This window comes from Peromyscus leucopus, chromosome 19 (genome assembly GCF_004664715.2).
Source record: "Peromyscus leucopus breed LL Stock chromosome 19, UCI_PerLeu_2.1, whole genome shotgun sequence".
Lineage (NCBI taxonomy): Eukaryota > Metazoa > Chordata > Mammalia > Rodentia > Cricetidae > Peromyscus > Peromyscus leucopus.
Window position 1 is genome coordinate 52,683,865 of NC_051079.1, and position 26,393 is coordinate 52,710,257.

General features: G+C 46.4%; 1 protein-coding gene across 1 annotated transcript in view; it reads right to left on the reverse strand.

Annotated features, from left to right (window-relative positions):
- The window catches only part of Alpk2 (alpha kinase 2), a 159,550-nt gene that overhangs the window by 17,722 nt on the left and 115,435 nt on the right, over positions 1-26,393 (reverse strand). The window contains 6 exon segments of the mRNA XM_037197175.1: positions 3,353-3,570; positions 9,339-9,427; positions 10,974-11,248; positions 16,416-16,451; positions 16,550-16,677; positions 22,375-22,522. Of these exon segments, the coding sequence (XP_037053070.1) occupies positions 3,353-3,570; positions 9,339-9,427; positions 10,974-11,248; positions 16,416-16,451; positions 16,550-16,677; positions 22,375-22,522 (894 nt within the window).

The window sequence follows — 26,393 nt, forward strand, 5'->3', positions numbered from 1 at the left end:
GAAGCAAAACCAGCTGAGCGTGAAGCTCCAGGGTGCTGTTTTTCAGTAGCCAAAATACATTTAATGCAAAATTAACTCTGAAGGTGACGGCTTGGGGGGAGCAATTGTACAGCTGGAATCTGAATAAAACGAATAGCTGTCTGTTCAGAATGTGTGTGTGTGTGTGTGTGTGTGTGTGTGTGTGTGTGTGTGTGTGAAGTCATATTCCTGGGAGGGGACAGACTCCCAGGAGTCCCTCAGAGCCCTGTAGAAGATATTCACACATCAGAACCTTTTCACATGGGGGGGCACAGTTGAAAAGCCTGGGGAGTGAATCGACTGCGAATTCGTTAGTTTGTCGTCTTGTGCAGAAAGTGCAATATCCAGAATCTGAACATGTAGGTTGGGGTCTTGGATCCCTCTACAATTATTAGCTGATTGACAGCAGCTAAGCCACTGCTCACGCCCTGAGCTTTTCCATCTGTAAAATGGGAACAGAACATATCCTACACAGGGTTATCGTGAGGAATAAATGAAAATCATAGAACAGTGAATACATGCAAGAGCTGGGGAAATCTAGTCCTTCCTGGAGTCTAGTCACTCTGCTGGGTCAGTGTTCACCTTCCAGCTTTGATAATGTGCAGCAGTTACATGAGCTGTGATCATTAAACAAAGCTCCATAAAGGGTATGTGGGCACTTCTCCGTACATTTTTGCAGATTCTGTCTGTCTGTCTCTGTGCCTTTTTCTCTCTGTGTCTCTATCTCTCTGCCTGTCTCTGTGTGTCTCTCTGTCTCTGTCTTTCTGTCTCTGTCTGTCTCTGTCTCTCTGTATCTCTCTGTCTGTCTCTGTCTCTCTCTCTCTGTCTGTCTGTCTCTGTCTCTCTCTCTGTCTCTCTCTCTCTCTCTCTCTCTGTCTCTCTCTCTCTGTCTCTCTGTCTCTCTCTCTCTCTCTCTCTCTGTCTCTCTCTCTCTCTCTCTCTGTCTCTCTCTCTCTCTCTCTCGTAACGGATGGTTTCAATGTCAACATGCCATTAGAATCATCTGAGTAATCCCAGAACTTGTGAGACTAGAGGCAGGAGAGCTCTTTGTGAGTTCGAGGCCAGTCTGGTCTACAGAGTGAGTTCCAGGACAGGCACCAAAGCTACACAGAGAAACCTTGTCTCAAAGAAACAAAACAAGCAAACAGAAAGAATCATCTGAGTAGGGATCATTAACTGAAGAACTGGCCTACCTGCCTTAACTGATGTGGGATGACCCACCCGGACCCTGGGCCACACCTTCTGCTATCAGCTCACTAAAGGGTGAGGCAGCAGGAAGGTACTTTGCCTTTGCGCTCCTTGGCCTCTTGCCGCCAAGTTGGAGTCACCCTGCTGCCGCTCTTCCCTCCTTGAGAGCAGAACCAGTGTTTCCAGGCTTTTCCGAGGGGACTAAAGGCCAGCGGCTTCAGGAGCTGTCCAGGGTTTGGGCAGCAGACAGGGACTGCACGGGCACTGGGCCCTGTGGACGCAGCAACCGCTGTAGGTTGTCGGCCTCTCCAGGGGGAGTCAGCCACTGGGGGACCATTCCGAAGGCTGAGCACCCCGTCTCAAGCACCGAGGAGCCATCGGGTTCTCCCCTCTCAGGTGTGAGACAAGAGCTGTACTATTCTAACACAAGCTGAATGAATACATTCTACAATGTATATATAAATATAATGTGTGTGTGTGTGTGTGTGTGTGTGTGTGTGTGTGTGGTGTGTGTACCTATATTTATCCTTCTGGTTCTGTCCCTCTAGAGAACTGCTGACTAACACAAAGTCTCTAGCCCAGGCTGGCCTGGACCCATCCTCCTGCTCTGCCTCCAAGCACTAGGGTTACAGGTATGTGCCGCCATGCCTGGTTTATATTTTTATAAGTTCTTATGCGTCTATTACTTCAGAATGAGGAGGTTTTTTTTTTTAAAAAAAAAAAAAAAAAAACAGGGAACATTTTATTACTCAGCAATGCTGCAATAACCATATCATTTAATCCTCAAGACAACCGTATATGAAAAACTTGGAGCTTGGAAAGGTACATCATTGGCCCAAAGGCTGACGGCTAGGAAGTGACAGTGTCAGGAAGGAAACCCTGGAGACTCCCACTACAGTTTAGTACCTTGTATGCGACACTGCCTTGTAGTCATCAAATGACATAGTCCAGATGTTTCTCGGCAGCATTATTTGGAAATAAAAAGAAACAAGAAAATGTATAGGCAGAAGCTGTGAGTAGTTCACCATTGTCCTTTCTGCCTGGTTCCACCTGTGGGTACCACTTTGCCTGAAAACTTTGCTTTGCCAATGTAACAGGAGTTGAGTACAAGGGAATCGATGCCCCACCATGAGCAGGATTTGGCTGGTGTTAACGGGAGCTAATCGCTCCTGCTCCCCCAATCCGTGGCAGAGAATTCTGGGAAGTGTGCTCAGTGCTGGCTTCCAGCAGAGTACAGTTGCCCATGGGTAGAAACTGAGTGTTTGCCCATGCCTGCCCTTCCTCGGTCTTCTACCGCTGTTTTCTGGACTTCTTTCTCAGATGAGCTGTATGTACCAAGACAGCAGCTCTCTGGTTTTTCCTCCACATCAGTGGGTTTTGTATCCTCCGATCCAACTTAAAAGAAGTGGGGACTGAAAATACTTTTAGAAAATTGAATCTACATTGAGCATGTACAGACCAATGTAGCACATGACCTTAGAGGGCATTGACATTGCATTAGGTGTTAGCAGTCAGCTAGAGGTGGATCAAAGTATCTAGAAGAATATTCAGAGGTTACATACAAACACAATGCCATTTTATACAAGAGGCCTGGGCATCTAGAGAAGTGGGTATCCCCAGAGGTCCTGGAGCCAAACCCTGAGGATACCCAGATATACTGGTCTCCGGTCTGTTCAAGAACCCTGATTATGACACACCCACTTCCTATAAGAAGCAGTATTCCTTAAAATTTGTCTGCACATGGAAAGCACACTGCAAATTCCTCAGGAGAGCCTAAGATCTAAAGGTTACAGTGACACTTTCATTTATTGGGAAGTAAATATTACGTTTCAACTTACTCATGGGATACACGCGGACTACCATATGTACTGAACTTTGGGATGTAACAATGAAGCCAGCCTTCACCTTTTATAGTGGAAGGCAGGGCTGGTAGTTATTGAGATGAATTTTATTACTTCATTCGGCCAATCATCCATTGCCCAGCTTCATTTCCAATTGGACATGAATAGCATCTTGAGGAGAAGATGCTTATTGGTACCCAGCACAGCTTTCCTCCTCTTCGCTTCCCTTCCTTTCCATCCTCCTACCTTTAGGAACACCCCAGGGCCCACAGCATCCCCAGAGCCGGGGGGTCCGTTCTGCTCACCCTGCATGTCCGTGACCAGGAGGCAGCCACTGGTTTTCTGGTATATCCAATGCTGGAAGGTACAGCACTTCTGACCAGCCTCCGAGTCCCTTCTGAGGAAGTTGATTTCCTTCCCATCGCGGATGGAGTACTTCACGAATTCTCCAATCAGCTCCTCTTCCACTGTGGCGTAAGGGATGTTGTTCTCGGGCCGATGGATGAGGAAAATAGGGATGATCCTGTTGGGGAGGAGGACATGGTCACACGTCACATTCTCAGATGGGAAAACAAGTGTCCGGACGAGCAGGGCACACAGTCAATTCAGGATCGACTCCATATTTTATTTTATATTTTTGCAGTGCTCTCGATTATTATTTAATGAACCAGAAGACTTATTTCTACTTTGCTTCTATCATTGGTTTGAAACTCCTTTCCATGATTACTTTTAATATCATTGTGTTTTGTTTTGTTTGAGACATTGTCTTACTCCACAGCCCTGGCTGGTCTGGAACTTGCTATATTGAACAGGCTGGCTTGGAACTCACAGAGACTGGCTTGCCCCTGCCTCCCAAGTGCTGGGACTAAAAGCATGAACCACCATGTCCAGCTTTGGCTTTGCTTCCATTTTTTTAAGATTTATTTTATGTGTATGGATGTTTTGCCTGCATGCATGTATACCACATGTGTGCATGGTGCCCACGAGGCCAGAAGAGGATATCAGATCCCCAGGAACTGGAGTTACAGGAGGTTGTGAGCCACCATGTGTGAACTGGGAGCAGAACCCAGGTCCTTCAGAAGAGCAGTCAGTGCTCTTAACTGCCGAGCTATTTCTCCAGCACCTCTCCCCCTTTTAAATAAATGAATGAATAATTAATTAATTAATTAATTAATAAAAAATAAATAAATAAGGTCTCACTAGATAGCCTGGCCTAAACTAGCCTACAATTCTAGCTCTTCCTCTCTCAGCCTCCAGTGCTGAGATTACAGGCCTGAGCCACAAAGTCAGGCTCTATCATTTTATCTCAGTAATCCATTGGATCAGTAACTATCACCGATCCATCCATCTATCCCTTACCTATCCATCCTTTATTCAGTAAGCAAAAATTCATCTTCAGTGACTTCCATGTATTAACACTTTCTTTCACACACACACACACACACACACACACACACACACACACACACACACAAATAAAAATAAAAATAACAGAGGCCCTGCTGTTAAGTTTCAAACCCGGGACAAATGGCTGAGGTGTCCGTTTAACACATCGAAGCAGACCTGGCCGCCAGGTTCTCCTAGCATCCCTCAGTGCCTACCTGTTACAGGGTGCAGTTGGCTTAGCCTACTCCCTACCCACCCACCTCCCCAGGGGCTGGACTGCCCTTCCCCCGGAGGCTCTTCCCTATATAGTCCAGACATTTTGGTTACCCGCCCGCCCGTTTTTGTACCTTTGGCCTCCTGACTGCTGCACCTGGTTCTCCTCTCTACCCTCCCCTCCTCCTCTCCCGGATGGCTCAGCTCAGAGTCATATCCACTCTGGACTCTCCCGGATGTCCCTGTCCCTGCCGACATTCTCCCTTTTATCTACAATAAACTTTCTCCCCCACCATACCCAGAAACAGTCATGTTCTTTCCTGTTTATTCTTTTTCCCATTCATCTGCCGCTCCCCACCCCCCATGAAACTTACATGTAAATGGGGGTAACAGGCTGTGACTAAATGCATGTGCTCAATGTCAGGTGGAAGTCTAACGCCGTGCTGAGGAGACTGCACCAGGGGCGGGAAGGAGCTGTCATTTTATTGGAACTCAGAAGTCTTTGTTTGTTAAGAGAGGACATTTGAGTGAGACCTGTGGAAAGCTGGGGGCCCACCATGAGGGTACCTTAGGGGAGAACCTTCCAGGTGGAAGGAGGAGCCAGTGAAAGGCTCTTAAAGCATTCTTTGCCAACTTAGGATGGCAGCCTTTGTGTCTTGTTAAAGAGGTGTCTGGGGCCGTCAGATGTGAGGGGGCACATTTGGAGCCCTGGCCCCGCTGCAAATCCCTAAAAAGCACCAGGTTGTTCATCGAGCCTTTGTCTGGCTATCTTGATTTGTCACGTGTGCAAGACTGGGGGAAGCTCCTGAGGACCGCTCCAGGCCAATTACCCACCAAAGAAAAGGACTCAAGGTTTGTCTGGGTTCTTATTAATTCTATAGCCTTTGGGGAGCCAGAACAAAGTCTGGGCATGACTCACAACCTCAATTAGCCTGGTCTCTGCCCAGTTGGAGCCGTTTGCATAGACAATGTGATGCCATTGATATTCATGAATTCGAAAACAAAAACTGCAGGGAGTATGGAGTGTTTTGTCTTCAGATCCCTAAAACTCCCTACAAAGAAAACAGCTTCAGGGGCCCATTTCTGGAAGTAAACACGGTGTGTGTGTGTGTGTGTGTGTGTGTGTGTGTGTGTGTGTGTGTGTGTAGGGCCAGCTCAGGGCACACATGTATTCATCCTTGATGTAGAGTTCTCAGATTTAGGTTTGTGATTATCTGGCCTAGACATCCTTCAGAGAATACTAACCCTTCCATATGCTATAATCACTGATATAGTCACAACTTCTTCTATTGTAAGAAAGGAGAAACAGTTTTTGATAGAAAAAATGTCCTCCTCATCTGTCTTTAGGGCTGTGTCCTGTTTGGTGGATATGGATGAAATCAATTAAGCTCTCACTCCCTAACTGCTCTCACCCTTCCGAGTGATACCCATCCTGGAATTCATTGTGCGTTCTTTTCCTTTTAAAGGTCCCCAAGCAGCACACGACTCAAGCTGCACAAAACTCGTCTCCCCTGTGGTAGGACACCATGGCTTTGTTTTTTCAACAGGCACACGTAGAAACCGCTTATGTGGCTCAGTGAGATGTTCCCTGGGTAAGGCACTTGCTGCCAAGCCTGAAGACCTGAGTTCAATATCCAGGACCTGCATGGTCATAGGGGAGAACCCTTTCCTACATGTTGTCCTCTGACCTTCATACGTTCACTGTAACACACACACACACACACACACATACACACACACACACACACACACACACACACACACACACACACACTTCATAAAAGTGTAATAATAAAAAAAGGACCATAAAAGCCTTGACTCCCCATAAAAGTGAGAAGCACAAAGTACCAAAAGCAAAGCTAAAAAAAAAAAAAAAAAAAAAAAAAAAAAAAAAAAAAAAAAAAAAAAAAGCATTGATATGGGCCACAAGATAACCAAAAGCAGGCTGAAAGCCTGGCAGCCGTATCTTCATTCTGTGTCTGACTCCTTTTTTTTGGGCTAGAGTCCTGCTGGATTTTGCCTAGGTGCGTTAAACACTTAAGGAGTGCCTGACTACCTAACCTGTCTCATCTCAGGTCAAGGTTGAAGCCACGGAGACCAGCCATCCTCCCAACCCCTGGATTCCACAAACAGCAAAACCTCCCAAGACAGACCGCACCCTAGATAGGTCAATCATCCGCTAGGATGTGGCTGCACCCTGGAGCAGCCGCAGGAACCAGGTCACATCCTCAGGGGTGACGGCAATAACAACCCTGGCTCACCTTGCAGAAGCAGAGATAGAGGATTAATTATGCATACACTTGGCCCTGGACATTGCTTAGTTATGAATAGTTCTTGCCTCCTGATAGATACAATTCTTTCTTTTCTTTTCCTTTTTTAAAATTTTTCTTTTTCTTTTTTTTTTTTTATTTTTATTTTTTTGGTGAGACAGGGTTTCTCTGTGTGTAGCCCTGGCTGTCCTGGAACTCATACTGTAGACCAGGCTGGCCCGGAACTTACAGAGATCCACCCTGCCTCTGCTTCCCAAGTATTGAGATTAAAGGCGTGCGCCACCACTGCCTGGCTCTTCTTAGATTTCAACCTTCAGCTCTTGTCAGTATCCCAAGGATGACCTGAAGTCATGGGACTCCTTTTCCATTCCTCTTCCCAAAGCACGAGTTCAATCCCCTTTCTCTGATTTTCACCATCACTGGTCATACTGGGACAGGTGTCCAAGCCTAGCCTGTCGGAACTGCCAGGGCGTAGCTTTTGCCCGAAGACTCTGTTACAGTTTCTGCCTTTCTCCCTTAAGGCAGAACTTAAGAGAACAGAGGCGGGAGAAAGGGAACAAGAAAGACAATGGATGGGCAAGTTCCTACATCATGAAATCGAACTCATCCCAGCTACTGTCTTAGTGCTGAACAGGAAAGCAGCGTATTAGTTTTGCTGAAGTTGCTGCCGAATCCCCTTGACCTAGACACGCGTCAAGTGCTTCTTGGTAGAAGGTACTGGACATCTTACTATATCATAGCACCCAAGGGGAAGGGTTTCTGAGTAACGGGGAGCAGACGAGAACTGCTTCCTTCTTTCCCTCTGTCTTTCTCTGATGTATAGATGGCCGCTCCGCCTCCGTTTCCGGAGTGTCCTGACATGGCCCTTTCTCTTCCTACTTAGCATGCAAACATGACCTTATCATAGAAACAGCTAATGAACACAGGCTCCAGACTCTCTGAAATTTGCTGAGCCTCAAAATACTTAGGCAATGAGTGGATCAAGCGCATAGTTCCTGTCCAGAGGATTATGGGAGGTGGATTCTGCTCCAGTGTCCCTGGTCTTCCCCACCATGTCACCATAGCTTATGAGCCGTATTGTGATAGTCTCTTGTTCCCTTGTATTTGTTTGTTCATTGTGTAGACAAGGCAGTGAAGGCGAGTCTATGAGTGGGTGTGTGTCCAGTTTTCTAGATACCGTGGTATCTACTTCACGTGGTGGAATCCATTCTTCGATTCACTCATATATTTACTTAACGAATAGCGGTGCTGATGAGGTGACTGATCAGGTCTTGCTCTACAAGCCTGGGGACCTAAGTTCAACCCCACATCAAGGCGGAAGGAGAGAACCAACTCTACAGAACTATGCTCTAACCTCCACGTGTGTGCCGTGGCACCTGAGTCCCGCTGTGTATGCACACACATATGCAATAATGATAATAAACTTTTAAAAAATAGTGTTTGTGTTCTATGTGTAGGGGTGTTTTGCCTTCCTATAGCTTAGCATCATATCCATGCAGTGCCTGTGGAGGCCAGAAGAGGGCATCAGATCCTCTGGAACTGGGGTTATAGACGGTCATGAGTCACCATGCGGAGGCTGGGAATTTAATCTGGGTTTCTGGAAGAGCAGCAAGTGCATTTAAACCCTGAACCATCTCTCTGGCAGCACAGGAAAAAAAAAAAAAAAAAAAAAAAAAAAAAAAAAAAGAATATTTATCAAGGGACAGGAGAAATGTCTCAGTGCTTAAGAGTACTCAGTGTCCTTGCAGAGGACTCTAGTTTTGTTCCCAGTACCTGTGTCTGGTGGCTCACAAACACCTGTCACTCCAGCTCTAGGAGAATAGATGCCCTTTCTAAACTCTGCATCTGCACTCACGTGTGCCACTCCCACACAGAGACACACATACGAGCAGATAATTTACAATTTTTAAATTAACTTATTTTCATTTGTATGGTGTTTTGCCTGCATGTGTGGATGCCTGTTCACCCCATGTGTACGGTGCCTACAGAGACCAGAAGAGGGCATCAGGATTCCTAGAACAGTTGTGAGCCACCGTGTGAGTGGAACTGAACCCAGGTCCTCTGGAAGAGCAGCCAGTGTTCTTAACCATTGATCTTTTTTTTTTTTTTTTTTTTTTTTTTTTTTTTTTTCATTTTTTTGTGCTTTCGTTTAACTCACTTGAGCCCACTGCCTCGCTCCAGAGACCGCCTCTCGCCCCATGCTATAACTAAACGTTTTAAATTTAAAGATGTAATATCTGCCAGGCATTCTCTTACACCTCTGGAGACGGAACCAGAACAGGACAGCAGCTATGTGATCCCTCACGGAGTTTAGAGTCAGAGAGACGAAATCCAACACTTGACCTGTGATGGGTCCTTCTTATCCTCCTACCCTCCAGGCCCTCCATATCCATCACAAGTCACAGGTAGTAAGCAAACTTACTCTGGCACCTCTCCGAAGCCTTCCAGAGGCTGAGCTTCAGCGGCGTAGATCTTGGCATAGTATCTGGCAGTATTTTGAACGTAGCATTCCTGTATTACCCAAATACATCGTAAATCCGAATGATTAGAAGAATTCAGAATATTGCTCAGCGAGATGATACATGTTCCTAAGATTAGTCAGATAAATAGATTCCTAGGCCCCATCCTATCTAGTTGGCATCACAGAAGCAACTTTTTTTTTCAGTGCCAGGGACCCTTGCCAGGAATTTGTGAATGTTAGGCAAGTGTTCTGCCACTAATCTATAGCCCAGAAACAAAAAGTACAATGTGGTGCCCATCACGAAGGTGCTCTTTACCCAGTCGGGTAACGGCCTGTCAGGCCAAGTGTCTGGGAACTATACTTCTAGAACCAGCAATGGAGGAAGGTTGTCCCCGACCTAAGGGGACTGGCTCTTTGGCATGATGTCAGACCATGGTTGGTAAGGGCATTCCTGGTTTTCTCCAGGATCCTCCCCGATTCCTTTTCAGAGGTGGAATTTGAATAGTAAACAGTGAACATTTGGTAAGATTGTTCCTCAGGAAAAGCCAAATGGATTCTGTTTTCTGCCCAGGAGTCAGAATGCTGTGGGGGACTTCCCATGACGGGTGTGCTTGAGAGGATAGAAGGGGGAGGAGGGGAGGGAGGAGAAGGAGAAGAGGAGAGGAGGCTGGCTTCTGGGGTGAAGTCAACACAAGTGGAGAACTGTCTCACACGGAGGGTAGGAACTGCTCTCATCAACACACGGCACCACAGGACATTTCTGTGCCCGACGGGACCCTGGGTGGTCAATGGTTGATGGTGCACGAGAGCTTCACCCAATCCTGTCTACCAATTTGTGGGTAACATTTTAAAGGGGCACACTGGGAAAGTTCTAGACCTAACCCTATCAGCTTAGCTACTGATGGTGTCAAGGTGAACCACAGGGGTCAAGGCGAACCTCAGGGGTCAAGGCAAACCTCAGGGGCCAAGGTGAACTGCAGGGGTCAAGGTGAACCACAGGGGTCAAGGTGAACCACAGGGGTCAAGGCACAGGAAGAAATAAGTTAGTGTTCTTTGCTCCTTGAACTCCTTCCTTCCTGCCCCCTTTTCTCTCATTCCGAAAGCTCCGTTTTAGAGAGAGGAAATTTAACTAGACATTTCACTCAATCTCTCCTTACACTTTATAGGCAGACTTGGAATAAACCCAGAAAAGCAAGAAACAAGGTGAATATCCTGACCTTTCTGAGCATTCTCTCCCTCTTCTTCACAGACTAATGCTGGTTTGCTGGTTTTATCTGTCCTCGGGCATCCCAGAATCTACTGTCACTTAGAAACACTCCTTCTATATCAACCCCTTGTCCAAGTGGATTCATATCCTCAGGGACCAACATGACCACAGCCCACCGGACCCCGATGACAAGAGGAAAGTTATCCCTGAGCTAAGCCCAATTCCTTATGAGAACCGAGAAGTCAAGTCCCCCAGTCAGCCTTAATCCGCACCCTGAAGAAGCCGAACGCCCTTGCGGAAATACTCCTCTCAAGCCGGAGTCCCGTTTTTATCTCATGTTATGCGTTGTTCTCACACACAAAGAGACCCCCTTGGGCTCACTCACGCACCTGGGCAGCGAGCTTGTAGTTCCTCTGCACAAGTTCATCATTGTTTCTGGTCCCATGGGCCACAGCGTTGTGCACCTTGAGCACGCATGCGTGGCCGGGCTGGAAGACGGGCATCAGGCCCTGCATCACCGTGCTGCGGAAAGCTTTGCGGTGCACCCCTTCCCCAAAGTGAAGCTCCTCCGTGGAGATCTGGCCACGTAGGTGGTCCCCGAAGTAGCTGTCATTGAAAACGTCCTCCTTGAAGATGAGCTGGCTGAATTCGATCTCTTCACATCCTAAAACACAGTACAGCTTTCAGTGAGCAGGTTCATCTCTCCGGTCCCGATCTGTGACTTAACTACTGTCCCTTAAGGATAAAGGCAAAGGGGACCTGTAGAACCCAGAGAGACGGATCATGCTTAGTGCCCAACAGAGACGTAGTTCGCAGGAGTGGTGGCGGGGAGTGCGGAGGAGAGAGGTCATTGAGGGAGAGTGTGAGAAGAGCAGGCGGAGGGAGGGCCGTGCAAGGGAAGGGTGGTTGGAGCGAGGCTGGGGAGGCCAGGAAAGACTTTGGCATATCTAGAAAACAAAAGCAGAGACGTGCAGAGTAACCAAAAGCAAGACTAAAAGATGGGTGAAGCAGAGGAGGGGAGCACCACTGAGATCCGGCAGCATCCTACTCATTTGTTTCTCAGTGCTCCCCAGGGGCTCTGGGGTTTTCTTTCTAGCTACTTCACCTCCAAGTGTATATACGCAAATATTAGAAGGTGTGTGTGTGTGTGTGTGTGTTACACTAATAACACACACACACACACACACACACACATATATATATATATATATATACACACAATATTATTCACGTACCCTATCAATGATATACAAGAACAGTAAAATAGTAAAATCCCTCATCTGGGTGACACTGACTCCACTAAGAAAGGAACACACACAGACACACACACAACACACACACAGAGACACACACACACACACAACACACACACACACACACACACACACACACACACACACACACACACACACACACGGTAGGTAAGAGTTGTGGTGGTTTGAATAGGAATGGCCCCCATAGGTTCATATGTTTGACTACCTATGTCTCAGTCAGTGGAGCTGTTTGGGAAGGATTAGGAGGCGTGGCCTCATTTGCTGTGTCCCATGGAGGTGGGCTCCCAGGCTTTAAAAACTGCAGATTGTTCCCAGGGTACTCTCTGTCTGCTGTTTGTAAGATGTGAGCTCTCAGCTGCAGCTCCAGCTGCCTCCTGCCACGCCTTCACTCTGCTATCGTGGACACTAACCCTCTGGAACCATAATCAAACACTTCCTTTTATAATTTGCTTTAGTCACGTTTTATCACAGCGATAGGAGAGTAACTAATGCACAAGTCAAATGAATTTTCATTGAAGAGGAACTTTTAGAAAGTAGAATCATTTTGGATTTTTCATAAAAGAGCAGTAGATTATTTTCTGAGTTTCATGATGTAGATTGAGCCAATCAAAATTTGACCTAAACTAGAGGTGGTCAAATCAGACTTATTTGTTTAGTGAACAAAATAGATGACTTTCAATAAAATAGGACTATTTAGATTTTTTTGTTTATGTTTGGACAGGATTTTACTGTGTAGCTTTGACTGGCCTGAAACTTCTTGTGTCAACCAGGCTGGCTTTGAATGCACCAGGGATCTGTCTGCCTCCTGCGTGCTGCGATTAAAGGCATGTACTCCCACACCTGACATTTTAAAATGTTTACATTCTTAAAAATACTTTTCTATTCTTCAGAGCTGTAAAAACTGCAATCTTTCTGAGTATTTACAAGAAGCTATAAATCATGGGCATGTGAAAATCCCATTTCACAATTTTATACAGGAATATCTTTCTCTTCTTGGGGTATTTTCAAACCACAGCTTTAAGAGCAACCCATGGGACAGGAGAGACAGAAGTGTTCACTGCCTAAGCATGACCTGAATTTCGATTCCCAGAACCCACATTAAAAAAAAACAAAAAAAAAAACAAAAAAAAAAACCTGAGCAAAGTGCTGTGTGCCTGTAATCCTAGCATGGGGAGAGGTGGCCTGGCGGAGACAGACCCACTGGGTCTTTGCCAGCCAGCCTGGCAGAAATGGTTTGTGAGAAGTCCTGTTTCAAAACACTAGTGGAGAGCAGTAGAGTAAGACACCCATTGGCAGCCTCTGGCCTGCATGCACAGAAGCAGACACACACACACACACACACACACACACACACACACACACACACACATACACAAATGCAGGCATGTACACAAGTAGCCTATGACTCAAACTAGCTGTAAAGATGGAAGAGACAGGGTTATTCTTGAGGAGTATTGCCAGAAAGCCAAAACAGCAGGTAGGGAACTTTTTCTGGAAGCTGCAGAAGAAAGTGGGCAGGGAGCGCAGAGAGACGCTCCATGCCCAGAGGCCAGAGAAGAATGCACCTCGTCAGCAGCAAGGACCGAGGCGCTCCACACAATTCAAAGACTCAACAGATCGGAGCAGGACTTGCCTAGCAAGCACCAAGTCCTGCTCTGTCCCAGCGCTGCGGACACACAGAGCAGCTCAGAGAAAACCATCAAATTTAATTAACTAAAGGTGAAAGTTCTTCTAGACTAAATACAGCACTCTGGGTGGCGCAATTAACAATCCTGACTATAAATTCTAAAGTGAACATCACTTTAGTGAGGATCTAACCATGAGAGGGAAAAATTAAAAATCTGAGGAGGGGTCACGGTCCCTGGAATGTTCTGGAGGGAAGAGCTGGATTCTGTTGGAATTGCCTCCCTTGTGAAGACACCCAAAGGTGTCTTCCTTGGTGACACCTGTGACCCGCTTTAGTCAGTACTCAGGCCTGGCTTAAAGTGGGAGCTGGCAGGAGAAAATCCTTCTTAGGACAGTTTCCTCCCGGGAAGAATGACTCTGAATCGGGGACAGAAGGACTGCAGGGACCATCGGGAATGACAGGAAAACCACACAGGCTGTGGCTGGGAAGAAGCTGCTTTTTCTCCAAAGCCCGAGAAAGGCCGACATTGTTCCAGCTCATCCTCCCAGCCTCCTGGAGGGCAGTTCCTTGCTGGGGGAGGAAAAGACTCATTGCAACAGACCAACTGTCAGGATCGTGTCCAGGGTTGGAATTCATTGCTTGATTCTTTGCTACAGAGAAACTGGGTGACTGCCGACAGCCTGGGCTTGCTGTGAGGCGGAGAAAAGCAACCCATGAATATATTCATACGTTTTTATAACATCGGGCCGAAGGATGACCCAGCGGGCAAAAGTGCTTGCGCCCAAGCCTGGAAATCCAAGTTGAATTCCTGGAACCCTCATAGTGGAAGGAGAACAATTCTTGGAAGCTGTGTGCGTGAAGGCTTCCATACACGCACACACAGATAAACAAATGTAAGAAAAAAAGTTGTAATGTAATAACATCTTTAAGCTGTGCTAGTTTGTGTTTTATTTGGCCCATCATTTGTTTTGGGTTTTCCCATGAGTTTAGTTCTTTTAAATGAGAGACTGTTTTATAAAGTATCCCTGGTTCCTCATAGGGAAAATTAAATGAATAAAATTTCACAACTAAGATAACGGGAGATTCTTCTGAATAAGACGTGAATTTTAAAAGCAGGGTTCAGTTTCTTCACCTGAAGGTGCAGACTGGGACAAGGCTGGTATGCCCAGCACCCTGCTGCGAGTCTGTGAAACTGGGGTCCCCAGTTACAGCAGGGCAGTCAAACTCCGGCTGGGGTCACTCGGCTGTAACAAGGGCCCTGTTTGCACTTAGTGGCCTGTCGCTCATTTTCCTTGAAATCTCATTCTTATCTGGAAAAACAACCCTAAGAAACAAATTCATGCAAGCCTAATGATTGAAGTCGAAGGAGGCATCTGAGCCACACACACCAACTGATGGTCAGTGGCTGATGGGACAGAGGGATTTTCTGACATTGGCTGTAGTATGTGTAAGAGGGGAGGGGGCTCGTGGTGCACTTGGACTTGGAGGCATGTGGGCCAGAAACAGGGAAGACGATTTCAAACCTCAGCACAGGATACTTCACAATGAAGATGCCTATGTAGTACTGGATTGAGGTCTGAGACACTTCTATTAAGTTTACTATTGTTTTGGATATATATATATCTCCTTCCCCCCTCCCCTGCTCCTTAACAATCATGCTGTGTATCCCAGGCTGGCATGGAATTCATAATCCTTCTGCCTCAGCCTCCTAAGCACTCCTGTTACATTCAGTAATATCTGTGTCTGCCAGACCATTTCTAAATCATGATTCTGGGGACTTTGTTGCTGTTTGGTTTTGTTGCCTTTTGAAACAATCTCATGTGACCAGGCTGGCTTCAAACTCATTATATAGCTAAGGCAGGACACACACACACACACACACACACACACACACACACACACACACACACACTCCAGAGCTGGGGTCACAGATACAGCCACCACACCCAGGAGTCTCTGTTGTTTTCTGTGTACTAGACATTAGAACATCCTGATTCTCTCCATTGTCTTGCTTTCCAGAGGTCTCAGATATTTTCTTGGCTTTAAATATCATCCAGCACATCTTCCAGACGCTCATCCAATATAACCATCAATGCTTATCTCTTCTGAAATCGGTCGATGGTGCTATGCTGTGGCAGAGGTTGCCTGAGCTTGTGTGATGATGCAGGGCTGGCTGCAGGTGATGCAGGAGCTGCCTTGCTGCTATGGACCGTTCTCGCCAGCATCACATCGTGTCCAAAAGGATCGAGTGGGGGTAATTTAGATCACAAGATTTTGAAAGACTGTATAGACGAGAGCCTGCCCACTCTGCTAGCCCAATGGGTAAGGGTCGGTGGGTGCAGGTTGACAGGTCATTTTCCTAGCAAGAATAATACATGGCATGGCAAGCTCAGACTACCCCAGGCTGTGGAAACTCAAGTGCATGGCCTAGCAGCTAGCTCCATGGATATTCAGGAGCAGCTATTAGACTACAGAACACCAGATGTACTGAAAGACCGCCCCAAAACACATCTTTCATTTTTCATTAGAATGCAATCAAACAAGGTTATATTCTGCTTAGCCAGGCAAACTGAAAAGAAAATTGAAGAATCAAAATGTAAGCATCAATGGCGAGACAGCTCCATGCAAGGAAGGCTTATGCCTAGAGGAAAAATTCAAATCCAAACTCCCCTGCAGTTTCCCAAAACTGCATGGCTACTGTTCAATCTTTTCCACAAACAATACACTTCTAGGTATTTGTAATCTACTGAAATTCTAGCTGGGAGAACGGCCCTCCCAGACCCATGGAAACAGATCCTGAGTTAGCATGCACTTCGGCCGCCCTTTCGGGGAGATGCTCCACTTGGTTGGAAGAGTGTTTGTTCTTCAAGGAGCTGATTTGTGTTTTGGTGGGGAGCCCACTCTCTGGCAGGCCGGCTCACGTCACTTACCTCGATATTCCGGGCGACTTGAAAGCTGTTTGAGAACTAGAAGGAAACAAAGGGACGGGAGTCAGGATGGGTGTCCCTCTGAGCTGGCGGGGTCCGGGGCTTTGACGAGCAGCCGAGAACAAGCCGAGGTTTACCTTCAGCTGTGAGGTTAAACTCAGCAGTGACTTTTCCATAACTGTTCTTGAGGCAGCAGTAATAGAGGCCCTGGTCCTTCTGACCAGCTTGGACGATGGCCAAGGAAACACTGGAGTTGTCCCCTGCGCTGGAATAGGGGACATTAACATTCACATGCTTCGTCATTCGGAAGTTCTAATGCTCTCAAGAGGGAAGGAGTTAACGTCTTCCTGCCCTGTGCTTTCAGCCAATGGGCTGGCTGATGACCCAACTCCCCCAGTCAGCTGATTAAACAATGTATTTACACATGGAGAGGATCACTGCATAGCACTTTAATGCCCTTCTTTCCTTCCTTCTTTCTTTCTTTCTTTCTTTCTTTCTTTCTTTCTTTCTTTCTTTCTTCCTTCCTCCCTTCCTTCCTTCCTTCCTTCCTTCCTTCCTTCCTTCCTTCCTTTCTTTTTCTGGTTGTGTGTGTGTGTGTGTGTGTGTGTGTGTGTGTGTGTGTGTGTGTTTGAGACAGGGTTTCTCTATGTAACATCTTGGTTGTCCTGGAACTCACTCTGTAGACCAGGCCGGCCTCAAACTTACAGAGTTCGTCCTGCCTCTGCCTCCCAAATGCTAGGATTAAAAGTATGCACCACCACTGCCTGGTTTCAGTTTAATATTCTTACTCCAACACACAACATGCATACACAGAAATGTTCTGGAGGGCGGACAGCAAGGAAGTCAGGAGCTGGAATGCTAAAATCTGGGAGCTGCTGTTGGCACAGATAGCTCAGAGTTCACCTGAATTAGGTTGATCATCCAGGTATCCTGTGTATAAGAGAAATCGTTGACTCTAAATCCAAGTCTAAACACAGATACAATAAAAAAAAAAAAAAAGCAAAAGAAAATGGCTCCTAGCTTTACATGAGGATTCAGAACTGAGGGCTCCCACTTGGTAGGTGATTTTGTTTTGAGATGGGGATCTCACAATGTTGGTCTCAAATTCCAGGCCCCAAGCAATCCTCTTGCTTCAGTCTCCCTTTAAACATGTTCAGGGCTATAACACGAATTGCCAAACGGTCTTATTAATTAAAAAAAAAAAAAACCCGGAGCCAGATATTAGGGTGAAAGCTGAAAGATCAGAGAAATAGAACAAGCCACAGCCAACCTCACCTCACCAACTCCTCAGCCAATCCTGTTTCCACAAATCCTCAGACTAAAAGCCTCTGAGTCCTCACCCCTGAGGGTCTCAGTTGAATGCTGCTTAGTTCCTGTCTCCTCACGCCTTATATACCGTTCTCCACCCAGCCCTGTCACTTCCTGGGATTGAAGGCATGTGTACTTTCCAAGCAAAGGCATAAGATCTCAAATTCTGTGATTAAAGGTGTGTGCTACCACTGCCTGGCTCTGTTTCCAGTGTGGCCTTGAACTCACAGAGATCCAGACGGATCTCTGTCTCCCAAGTGATAGGATTAAGGGTGTGTGCCAACACTGTCTGGCCTCATGTCTAATCTAGTGGCTGGCTTTGTCCTCTGATCCTCAAATAAGCTTTATTGGGGTGCACAATATCTCACCACACAGGGCACTTTTAAATAATTACACTTTAGTGACTGTGTCTATCTCTCCATCCACCTGCCCAACACTAATTACTAATTACTATGAATACAAAAACTGATGGTGTGGTGGATAAAGAGCATGATGACGATGATGACGATGATGACGATGATGATGATGATGATGATGGTGATGATGATGGTGACAGCTAATGTATTGCCCTTTCAGGCAAATGAAAAATCATCTTCGTGTCATCCTCAGAACAGCGTAAGAGACCGACAATCACTGCTGCCAATCCACAGATGATGAGGGAACTGAGACACTAAGAGACTGGAGCTGGACCTTAGGCTGGCTCCCCAAGTAACTTCTGATTCCTGCCCTTAAGTCGGAGATAATTATGTCAATGGCTAGAGCTGTGGTCTTTATTCGGAAATTGAAAACAACGTACTTTGCTGCAAAACTATACTAAAACACCGTTGTGGTTGTGCCCTCACCTGAGGATTGTGTATAGTGTGCACTTCTGTTTGGGTTTGCCTCATAGTTTGACCACAAGCATCCCCTCATCGAGGTCTGTCTCAGTTGTTCTCTCAACATAAGGCTTTGTTGTTGGTTGTTTCTTCGATAGATGTCAACTCTTTGATTTATACTGCCAGGAATAGACCAGTGGTTGAAACCAAGGCCCACCAAATCATACCACTTTCTCCTCTGTTTGGGACTTTGAACATACCCTGAAGATGATTAAGACTAGACAGGAATAGTCCCCGTATCTAAGGGGAGCATTTCCTGGCAGAGTAAATACAGAGGAGTCCTAGAGAGTGGTGGGGATTCCCTCTCTAGGGATGTATAGACCAGCACAGCAATACTCATGAAAAGGGGTAGTTAAGATCTCCCTAAACGGCTGGGACTAAATTCAGGAAAATTGTCCCATGAACACCTTCCCTGAAGCTCAAGAATTCTCTGGTTCTTGGTTCAGATTCAGGAAGACCTCATCTGACTTACTGCCTTCTCTCATTGCCCCAGTTCCTTCTGGGGGAAAAATGCTGAGATGTCAGAAGGGCCTGGATTCCAATCGTGTGGTGGATCTTGGACACATTACTTAGCTGCACCCTCAGCTTCTGGTGTGTGAACCCAGAAAGAGCAAGGTCTCTTGTTAACTGGAATATGGGAAGTAGCAGACACCAGGCATTCAAGTCTCTAACAAAAGGCCTCACCTTGGACGTGAGTCATGAAGGTGGGGTTTGTTTGTGTCAATGGACTTCCTCCATGAAGGAAAACCACTTCTTTGTGTCCCAAGAGGGCAGTTACATGTTTAGTCATGGAGATTCAGTGATATGGAAGAAAAGCAGTCATTAACCCAGAGGAGATATGGCAATGTCACTATGGAAAGTAAAAGAGGATCTTGTATCTTGAGCTGGAGAGGAAATCTGAGTCCTTATCCTATACTCAATAAGGAAGGAATTTCTCTGTCTTTAGGACATCAGGGCTACATGCCGCCAAGGCTGAACAGAAGATGCTCAGCTCTGAAAACAAATGTCAAAGACGTCTATACCAAGAGTGTGACCAGAAGAACACAGCCAAAGGTGAAACAGGCTGGAAGGAGAGAAGCCTAACCCAGAGACTCCTCAGAGATTACCCATCCTCATTCCCAAGGCCCCAGGGGCAGCTGGCAGCATCCACTCAGCACCCAAGCTGGGTTGAACAGTCCTCGCTTTTCCCTCCCCATGGTCATTTGATGGATGTACCTTCAGCAGCACCCAGCTCATTGTTATCTGGAGTCCAGCAGTAAGACCTTGCCCAGCCATCAGCTGGACCACTCACTGCACACAACGCTTCTTTCAAAATCTCCTGAGAGGAGAGTCGGTTCCTAGTGGTCAAAAAAGTCTGAACAGCCACAATAGCCTTAGCGATCACCAACTTGAAAGCTCCAGGGAGCTTTCAAGACACATCACACACACACACACACACACACACACACACACACACACACACACACACACGAGTGCATGCTACTGCATTCTTTTTTTGTGGTGTCTCCAGGGTCTACAAGCTTTGCCCTGGTCGAAAGAAATTTCCAAACTGTAGCCTGTTGAGAAAATTACCTAGAACTTGGACAGAGGTGATTACGTGTCCCTGGCAAGCTCGCCACAAGGTTACTTTGCTTATAGGAGATTGCCCCTACGTTTGCCCTTTGCTGTTTTTTATTTAAAATAGAACACAACCAGCTCTGGGCAGTGGCACATGCCTGTACTGTCAACTATGAAGGAGGTTGAAACAGGAGGACTACAAGTTCAGGGCTAGCCTGGGCAACTAGTGAGATCCCATTTCATAAAACAAAAACAAACAATAGAATGATCCATCTAGACAGTTTTGAGTCATGTATTGACTTGAAGGTTTCTGTGCAGAAGAAAAGGTAACTCACAAGTTTAGTGCCTGTAAAACATAAGCTGGTTTTATATTTACTTGAAAATATATTTTATATATCTCTTTGCCTTATTGGCTATTTACATCTTCATTCTTCAGATGCCCATTTGAACAGTTTTACCATCTTATTTATTCCCTTCTCATGTGGTGAGTTTAAGACCTTTGCTACAGGTTCAGGTCACCTTTGAGAGAGTTCAACTCTTTGAAATCTATACCTTTGCAAGTGCTGTAGTTTGGGTGGTGAATGTCCCCCACAAAGTGCATATGCTAAAAATTTGTCCCCAGGGTGGCGCTAGTGGGTCCTTTAGGAGGTAAGGCATAGAAGTTGGTTTTTAAATTATTGAGGACCAGTCCTCCAGGGGGACTCTTGGGGTTGTACTCCTAGCTGTGACGTCAGCATTTCACTCTAACACAGGCCCCTCTCATTGACATCTGGAACCCCCATCCCAGACCCAGAGTGATAGGTCTGCTAAGTCTTAGATGGAACCTCTAAAATGGTGAGAAAATAAGCCCCCCTATGAGTTAGTTATCTCAGGTAATTTCACTAGAACGATGGAGAGCCAGCTGACGTAAGGCACTGAGCTGCTTCGGGTAGGGACATCTAAAAATAAAGTGCTCAACTGGAAGTGAGGGGTGAGAGGAACAAACTAACAAGCATTTGAAAACCCATCTGAAATCACGCAAATGACCAATGGACAAAGGAATTGTGACTTAGAAACTTTCTCAAGCAACAAAGCAAATTGGCCTAACAAAGCCATTTCCAAGAAACAGAGAAACGTTACCAAGACTTTAAAGGCCTTGAGTGCTTACTAGTGATGTGTGCTCCCTAGAGGGAGGTTGGGTTTTTGGAAATATTCCTTATATGCAAAAAGAACTGGATAGTGCAAACACTAATCCAAGCCTAGAACAGGAACAGTTCATTAAAAATTGCTGGAAGTGCCGGATCATTGTTCTTGACTGACAGTTTCAGAAAAGAATTAAAATCAATAATGAGTAATTTAAAAATAAAGCTCTAGGGAGCTGCCATAATTTAAAAATCAAAGCACTTCTTTGCTATTTTAATTGTTTTTAAATCATGCACAAGACAGGCAGGGTAATGGGAACATTCGAGAAATAATTTCCAGACATTCATTCCAAGCATGAGTATTTGATTGGATATAGGGGTTTGTATTTTCTACCTTTTCAGCCTATTTCTCTTGGGATTAAAGGGACAGGAATACCTCCAAGGACTTGGGGACCTGACCCAAGGCCTCTCTGGCAGAAGGAAGTTTCTGGGAGCTGCTTAAATTATGTTGATCTCCATTGAGTTGTTTCAAGGACTTGCCAGATGAACCTGCACTTCACTAACTTCACTGGGACAGAAATATCTGACATAGACTATTTAAAGTGAGGAAAGACTGCTTTCTGACTCAAGGTTTCATCCATGGCCAGTGGACGCCATGTTGCTGGGCCTATTTCATCGAAGAAGGACATGGAGGATAAAAGTTCTCACTTGGTGGCATCCAGGAAACAGATAGACGAGAGCCACCCATGAGACACACCCTTCAAAGGTACACCCCAGATAACCCGCTTCAAACAAGCCTCACAACCTAGTTTCCAGCACCTCCCAGCAATGCCATCAAGTTGTGAAGCCATCAGCCGATCGGCCAGTGAAGTCAGAGCACTCATGTTCTAACTGGTTCCCCCAAAGCCCATCATCTGTCAATCAAGCCTTTAGCTCATGAGCCTTGGGGGGGGGGGCTTCATATCCAAACCATAACAGGTGTTGGATATGGAATCTCTGCTTCAACTTGCCTCTCATTTCCTCTTACTATTTTCTTTGGCAGTCACCTTAAGAAACAGACAAACAGTACGTGTGGAAAGTCGGGGAGGACAAGTGTCCCACCTTCTCTTGACCTGGGCTATTGACTTCGAATCTTTTGTCCACCAGATGGTAGAATCTTCGTGAATTTCCGCAAACTGGCAGCTCAGCTTCACATTTCCAGAGTGGTCGGGAGCCATCTCGGCCTGGATCTTCTTCAGCAATACTGGAGCTAGAAACACATTGCAGGTTAGTGTGGGCAAAAGACTTTCATGTTTCATCTCAGTTAATTATCTGCAACAATCCTGACAGTCACAGAGAACGTCCTGAACTTATGAATGAAGCAACCAAATGGCTGAACTGTAACAGCGGGAAACCAAATGAACCATTCTAAAAGAAAGCACTTGCTTTTCATTACTTAAATTCCAAAGGTCTATAATGCCTATGGCAAAATAGAACTTGAGCTATTTTTGGTTTTTAATTTAGATTTATTTAACTTAATATGCATGAGTGTTTCTGCCTGCAAGTATGCATGAGCACCATGCGTGTGTCTGGTGTCTGCAGAGGTCAGAAGAGAGCATCAGATTCCCTGGAACTGGAGTTACAGATACTTGTGAGCCTCCATGTGGATGCTGGGGATCGAACCTGGGTCCTCTGCAAAAGCAGCAAGTGCTCTCTGGCCCAAAATGTTTTTTTTTTTTTCTTTAAAGGAGGCAAGGCCTAGCAGATTATAGAAGCCTAGTCCATAGGGTTTGGCACAAATAAGATGCTGTTAAACAATTACCTGATCAAAATCAGAGCTGGTGATTCAGGAGTGAAATAAAATCTGCATTATCAAGGTAAGTGAGGTTAAGTTCGCCAAATATAAGAGACAATTCAATAATAAATTACTGAATAAAATTCATTCACACACACAGGGCACTTGTCTTTGTGAAGATGGTCTGGTGGACTAGAGTCATGTGGCTGGCATCGACCTCACTGGCAAAAATGACATCTACCTGAATGAAACAGAAATAGTAGGAAGATGACTCCCATAGGTTGGGCTGAGATTTGAGTTTGCCTCTGAGTTTAAGCTGAAATGAGAGTTGGCACTTATGAGCAAATGTGTAGTTGGACAGGGCAGCCACTGGGCGGCAGTATGGGCATTAGAACGACAGGAGGTTGTGGGACCCAGTCAAGAGAACAGTTCATTAGGCCTGTCATTAAGGGAAATGTGATCAATTTACTACAGTCCAGGTGGCAGAGCTCCACAGCGCTGGTAATACAAAAGAACACATCATCACAGAACGTTGTCTAGTCCACAGGCCAGCCAGAAGGACCAATTCAAGGCCTTCTGATTTGGTTGCTTTGAATATGAATATGTTCATAGTCAACAGTGAATATGTTGCGTTAATGAGTTTCCAATTTTTCCTTGGCCCCACAGATAATAAGACATTGGAACGAAAGTTAAAATCAGACTCTGTCCCTGAGATGTGGCAATGGGCTGGTTGAGCCACACATCCCTCGACCAGAACCTCAGTGAGATTGCTGCCAATATTAGGGGAGCTGATCACATCCTGGGATGGAGAGGAGGGCATAAAACAGCTGCAGAGCTAAATGATGGACTCTGGGAAACAGGAAGCCAGCCAAGGTCCTGTTCATGTGGCTGACAAGCAGAAATGCAGCCCGTGAGCAAAGGTACATGGGTGTGGCACTAGGTTTATCTTCTGCCCAGCCTGGTTGAGGGAAGACAATTAAAAAAATAATTCCCTGCTACAGAGCCAGCTTGCTGGGTAAAGGCACCTGCTGCCAAAGCTGACACCTGAGTTCAATCCCGGAGACCCACCTGGTGGAAGGCAAGAGCTGACTTTTGTGAGCTGTCTTTATACACACACACACACACACACACACACACACACACACACACACACACACACCCTGAATGTAATTTTTAAAGAGTCTCCTGTTGTACAGGAAGTCTCCACAGTGCTAAGCTTTGGACGCCAAATCGAGGACACGAGCATCCATTTTACTTCTCCCGGGATCACCTGAGCACATTCACCCGACTCCTATCCCGCCACGCCCCAGGGGGAGGGCGTTAAATCTGGGCTGCTCCGAAGGAGAGCACCAGGCTTCTGGATCCATGCGGTCAAGGCAGCACCCGGCACCACATGACCCACCCAGACAAGAGATGAGGACCCAGGTCTTACAAAATCTGCCACCCCCCTCCCCAGCGCCAGAACCGAAGACTTCTGTTGAATTTCCCTAGTAGTCACATTAAACAAGAACAAACTAAAAACTGGGGCAAGCTAAGCTAAGGCCTTTGGAGCGCTCACTGCTGAAGTGGATTCTTAAAGATATCAGTCCCTGATAGACGTTCATACACGGTAATTAGAGCTAATTAGTTAAAAAGGAAGAAGCAGGTCTTGTCAAGGGCAGAGCTTATGGAAGCAACCACCCCATAGTAGTAAGTCATTTTCCAGGTCACCAATCCTCATCTGTGTATTGACTCATGGACTAGTGCACACAGCAGGTGCTTACTAAGGAAACACACGAATCATCACAGATAATTGGGGCCAGCACATAAAAACAACACGTCCTTAGTCAGCCACCAAATCAGGTAAGGGCCTGGGTTTGGTTTGCAGGTAGGACGGGAGCTGGGAGCTTAAGACAGTGAGCACCAATGTTTCACACAGCAGTCTCCTTCCCTGCAAAGGAAATTGCCACTCAACAGGGCAGAGGCTGGCCTTCTGCTGACACTTCCCAACTGGAAAGGGACCAGGTAGAGCCCTGCTCAGATGTGAGCAGATCTTCCCGAAGCTTCCTCTGCACTGAGGACTCCATAGGAAGTCAGGTGAGGGTCTCTACTTCCTCAGGCCTGATGATCCCACACCTCTGTAAGGACCACATTCTTTGTGGGGGGACAGCTAAGAACTGCTCTTCCTTCTAATACTAGTGTGGCATCAACCTTGTGGTGTCCCTGACCTGGAGTCTGAACTAAGTTCTTCCACTGTGCCCTAAGTCCGGCATTTCTTACCTATAGCTTTCCATTCATGTGTGGGATGAGTCTGGTCATTAGCGCCCCCAGTTTACAGGTGAAGGGAAGGAGTCTCCAGAGGAGAAGGCATCTGTCAAGGCCTCTCAGTTCCTGGCAGAAACCAGACTCCAAGCCAAGCAGTCAACCTCTAACCTCCGTCCCTCACACAGCAGCACAAACACCATTGTGTCCCTGTTTTTTCTGAATTGAAGTTGGTGAAACTTATCTCCAGAAACAAGGCAAACTCACAAGTCTGGGAAACTTCAGGAACCTTCAAGAATCTCGGGGCCCCATCCCAAAGGTTGTATAGCCGTGATAAAAGCTGGGGAAGGGACCCCGGGAGCTGACTGCAAGGCAGTGCAGGGACCTGCCGGGACTCAGCTTTGAGACATCACGTGCCTGTGAGTAAACCCCTGTCCATTCTCCTGTAATTCCAGTCAAGGCACAGGCTCACCAGACTTGAGAACAATCACTCAATGCACTGGCTCACCAGACTTGAGTACGATCAGTCAATGCTCTGGCTCACCAGACTTGAGTGGAACCATTTCTTTGGTCTGGCACCCGTGCCTTATCTGGGATGAACAGACGTTTATCCATGTGTCCCTAGGAAAAGTCAAACAGCGAACACCTGCAGAAACCTTAACATTGAATCTACCTCTCCATGGCCTTCACGGTCTTGGTCGCCACCCCAGGGCCTCTGGTGAGGCCTTCTCAGGACATGGCTGAGGGCCCTAGGTGCCTACCTGCTTTGCTAGTACCACTTGCAACCACCCCAGAGCAGCATTCTGTCCTCTGTCTGTCTGTCTGTCTGTCTCTGCAACCCTTGTATTTGGGGAAAGCTCCTCTGAGCTTACCCCAAACTCTTCCACACCAGCAGCTCTCAAACTATCATTTTCCCTCATGTAACTTGAAAATCCACGGACGAGAGCACCCAGTGAATTATTTCTTTCTGAACTGAAAGACTCTGTTGTTGTCTCGAAACAGAGCCTCACTATGTAGCCCAGGCTGGCCTTCAACTCAAGCGTACCTCAAACTCTCCATCCTTCTGCCTTGGCCTCCCAGGGGCCGGGATTACAGGTGTGTATCA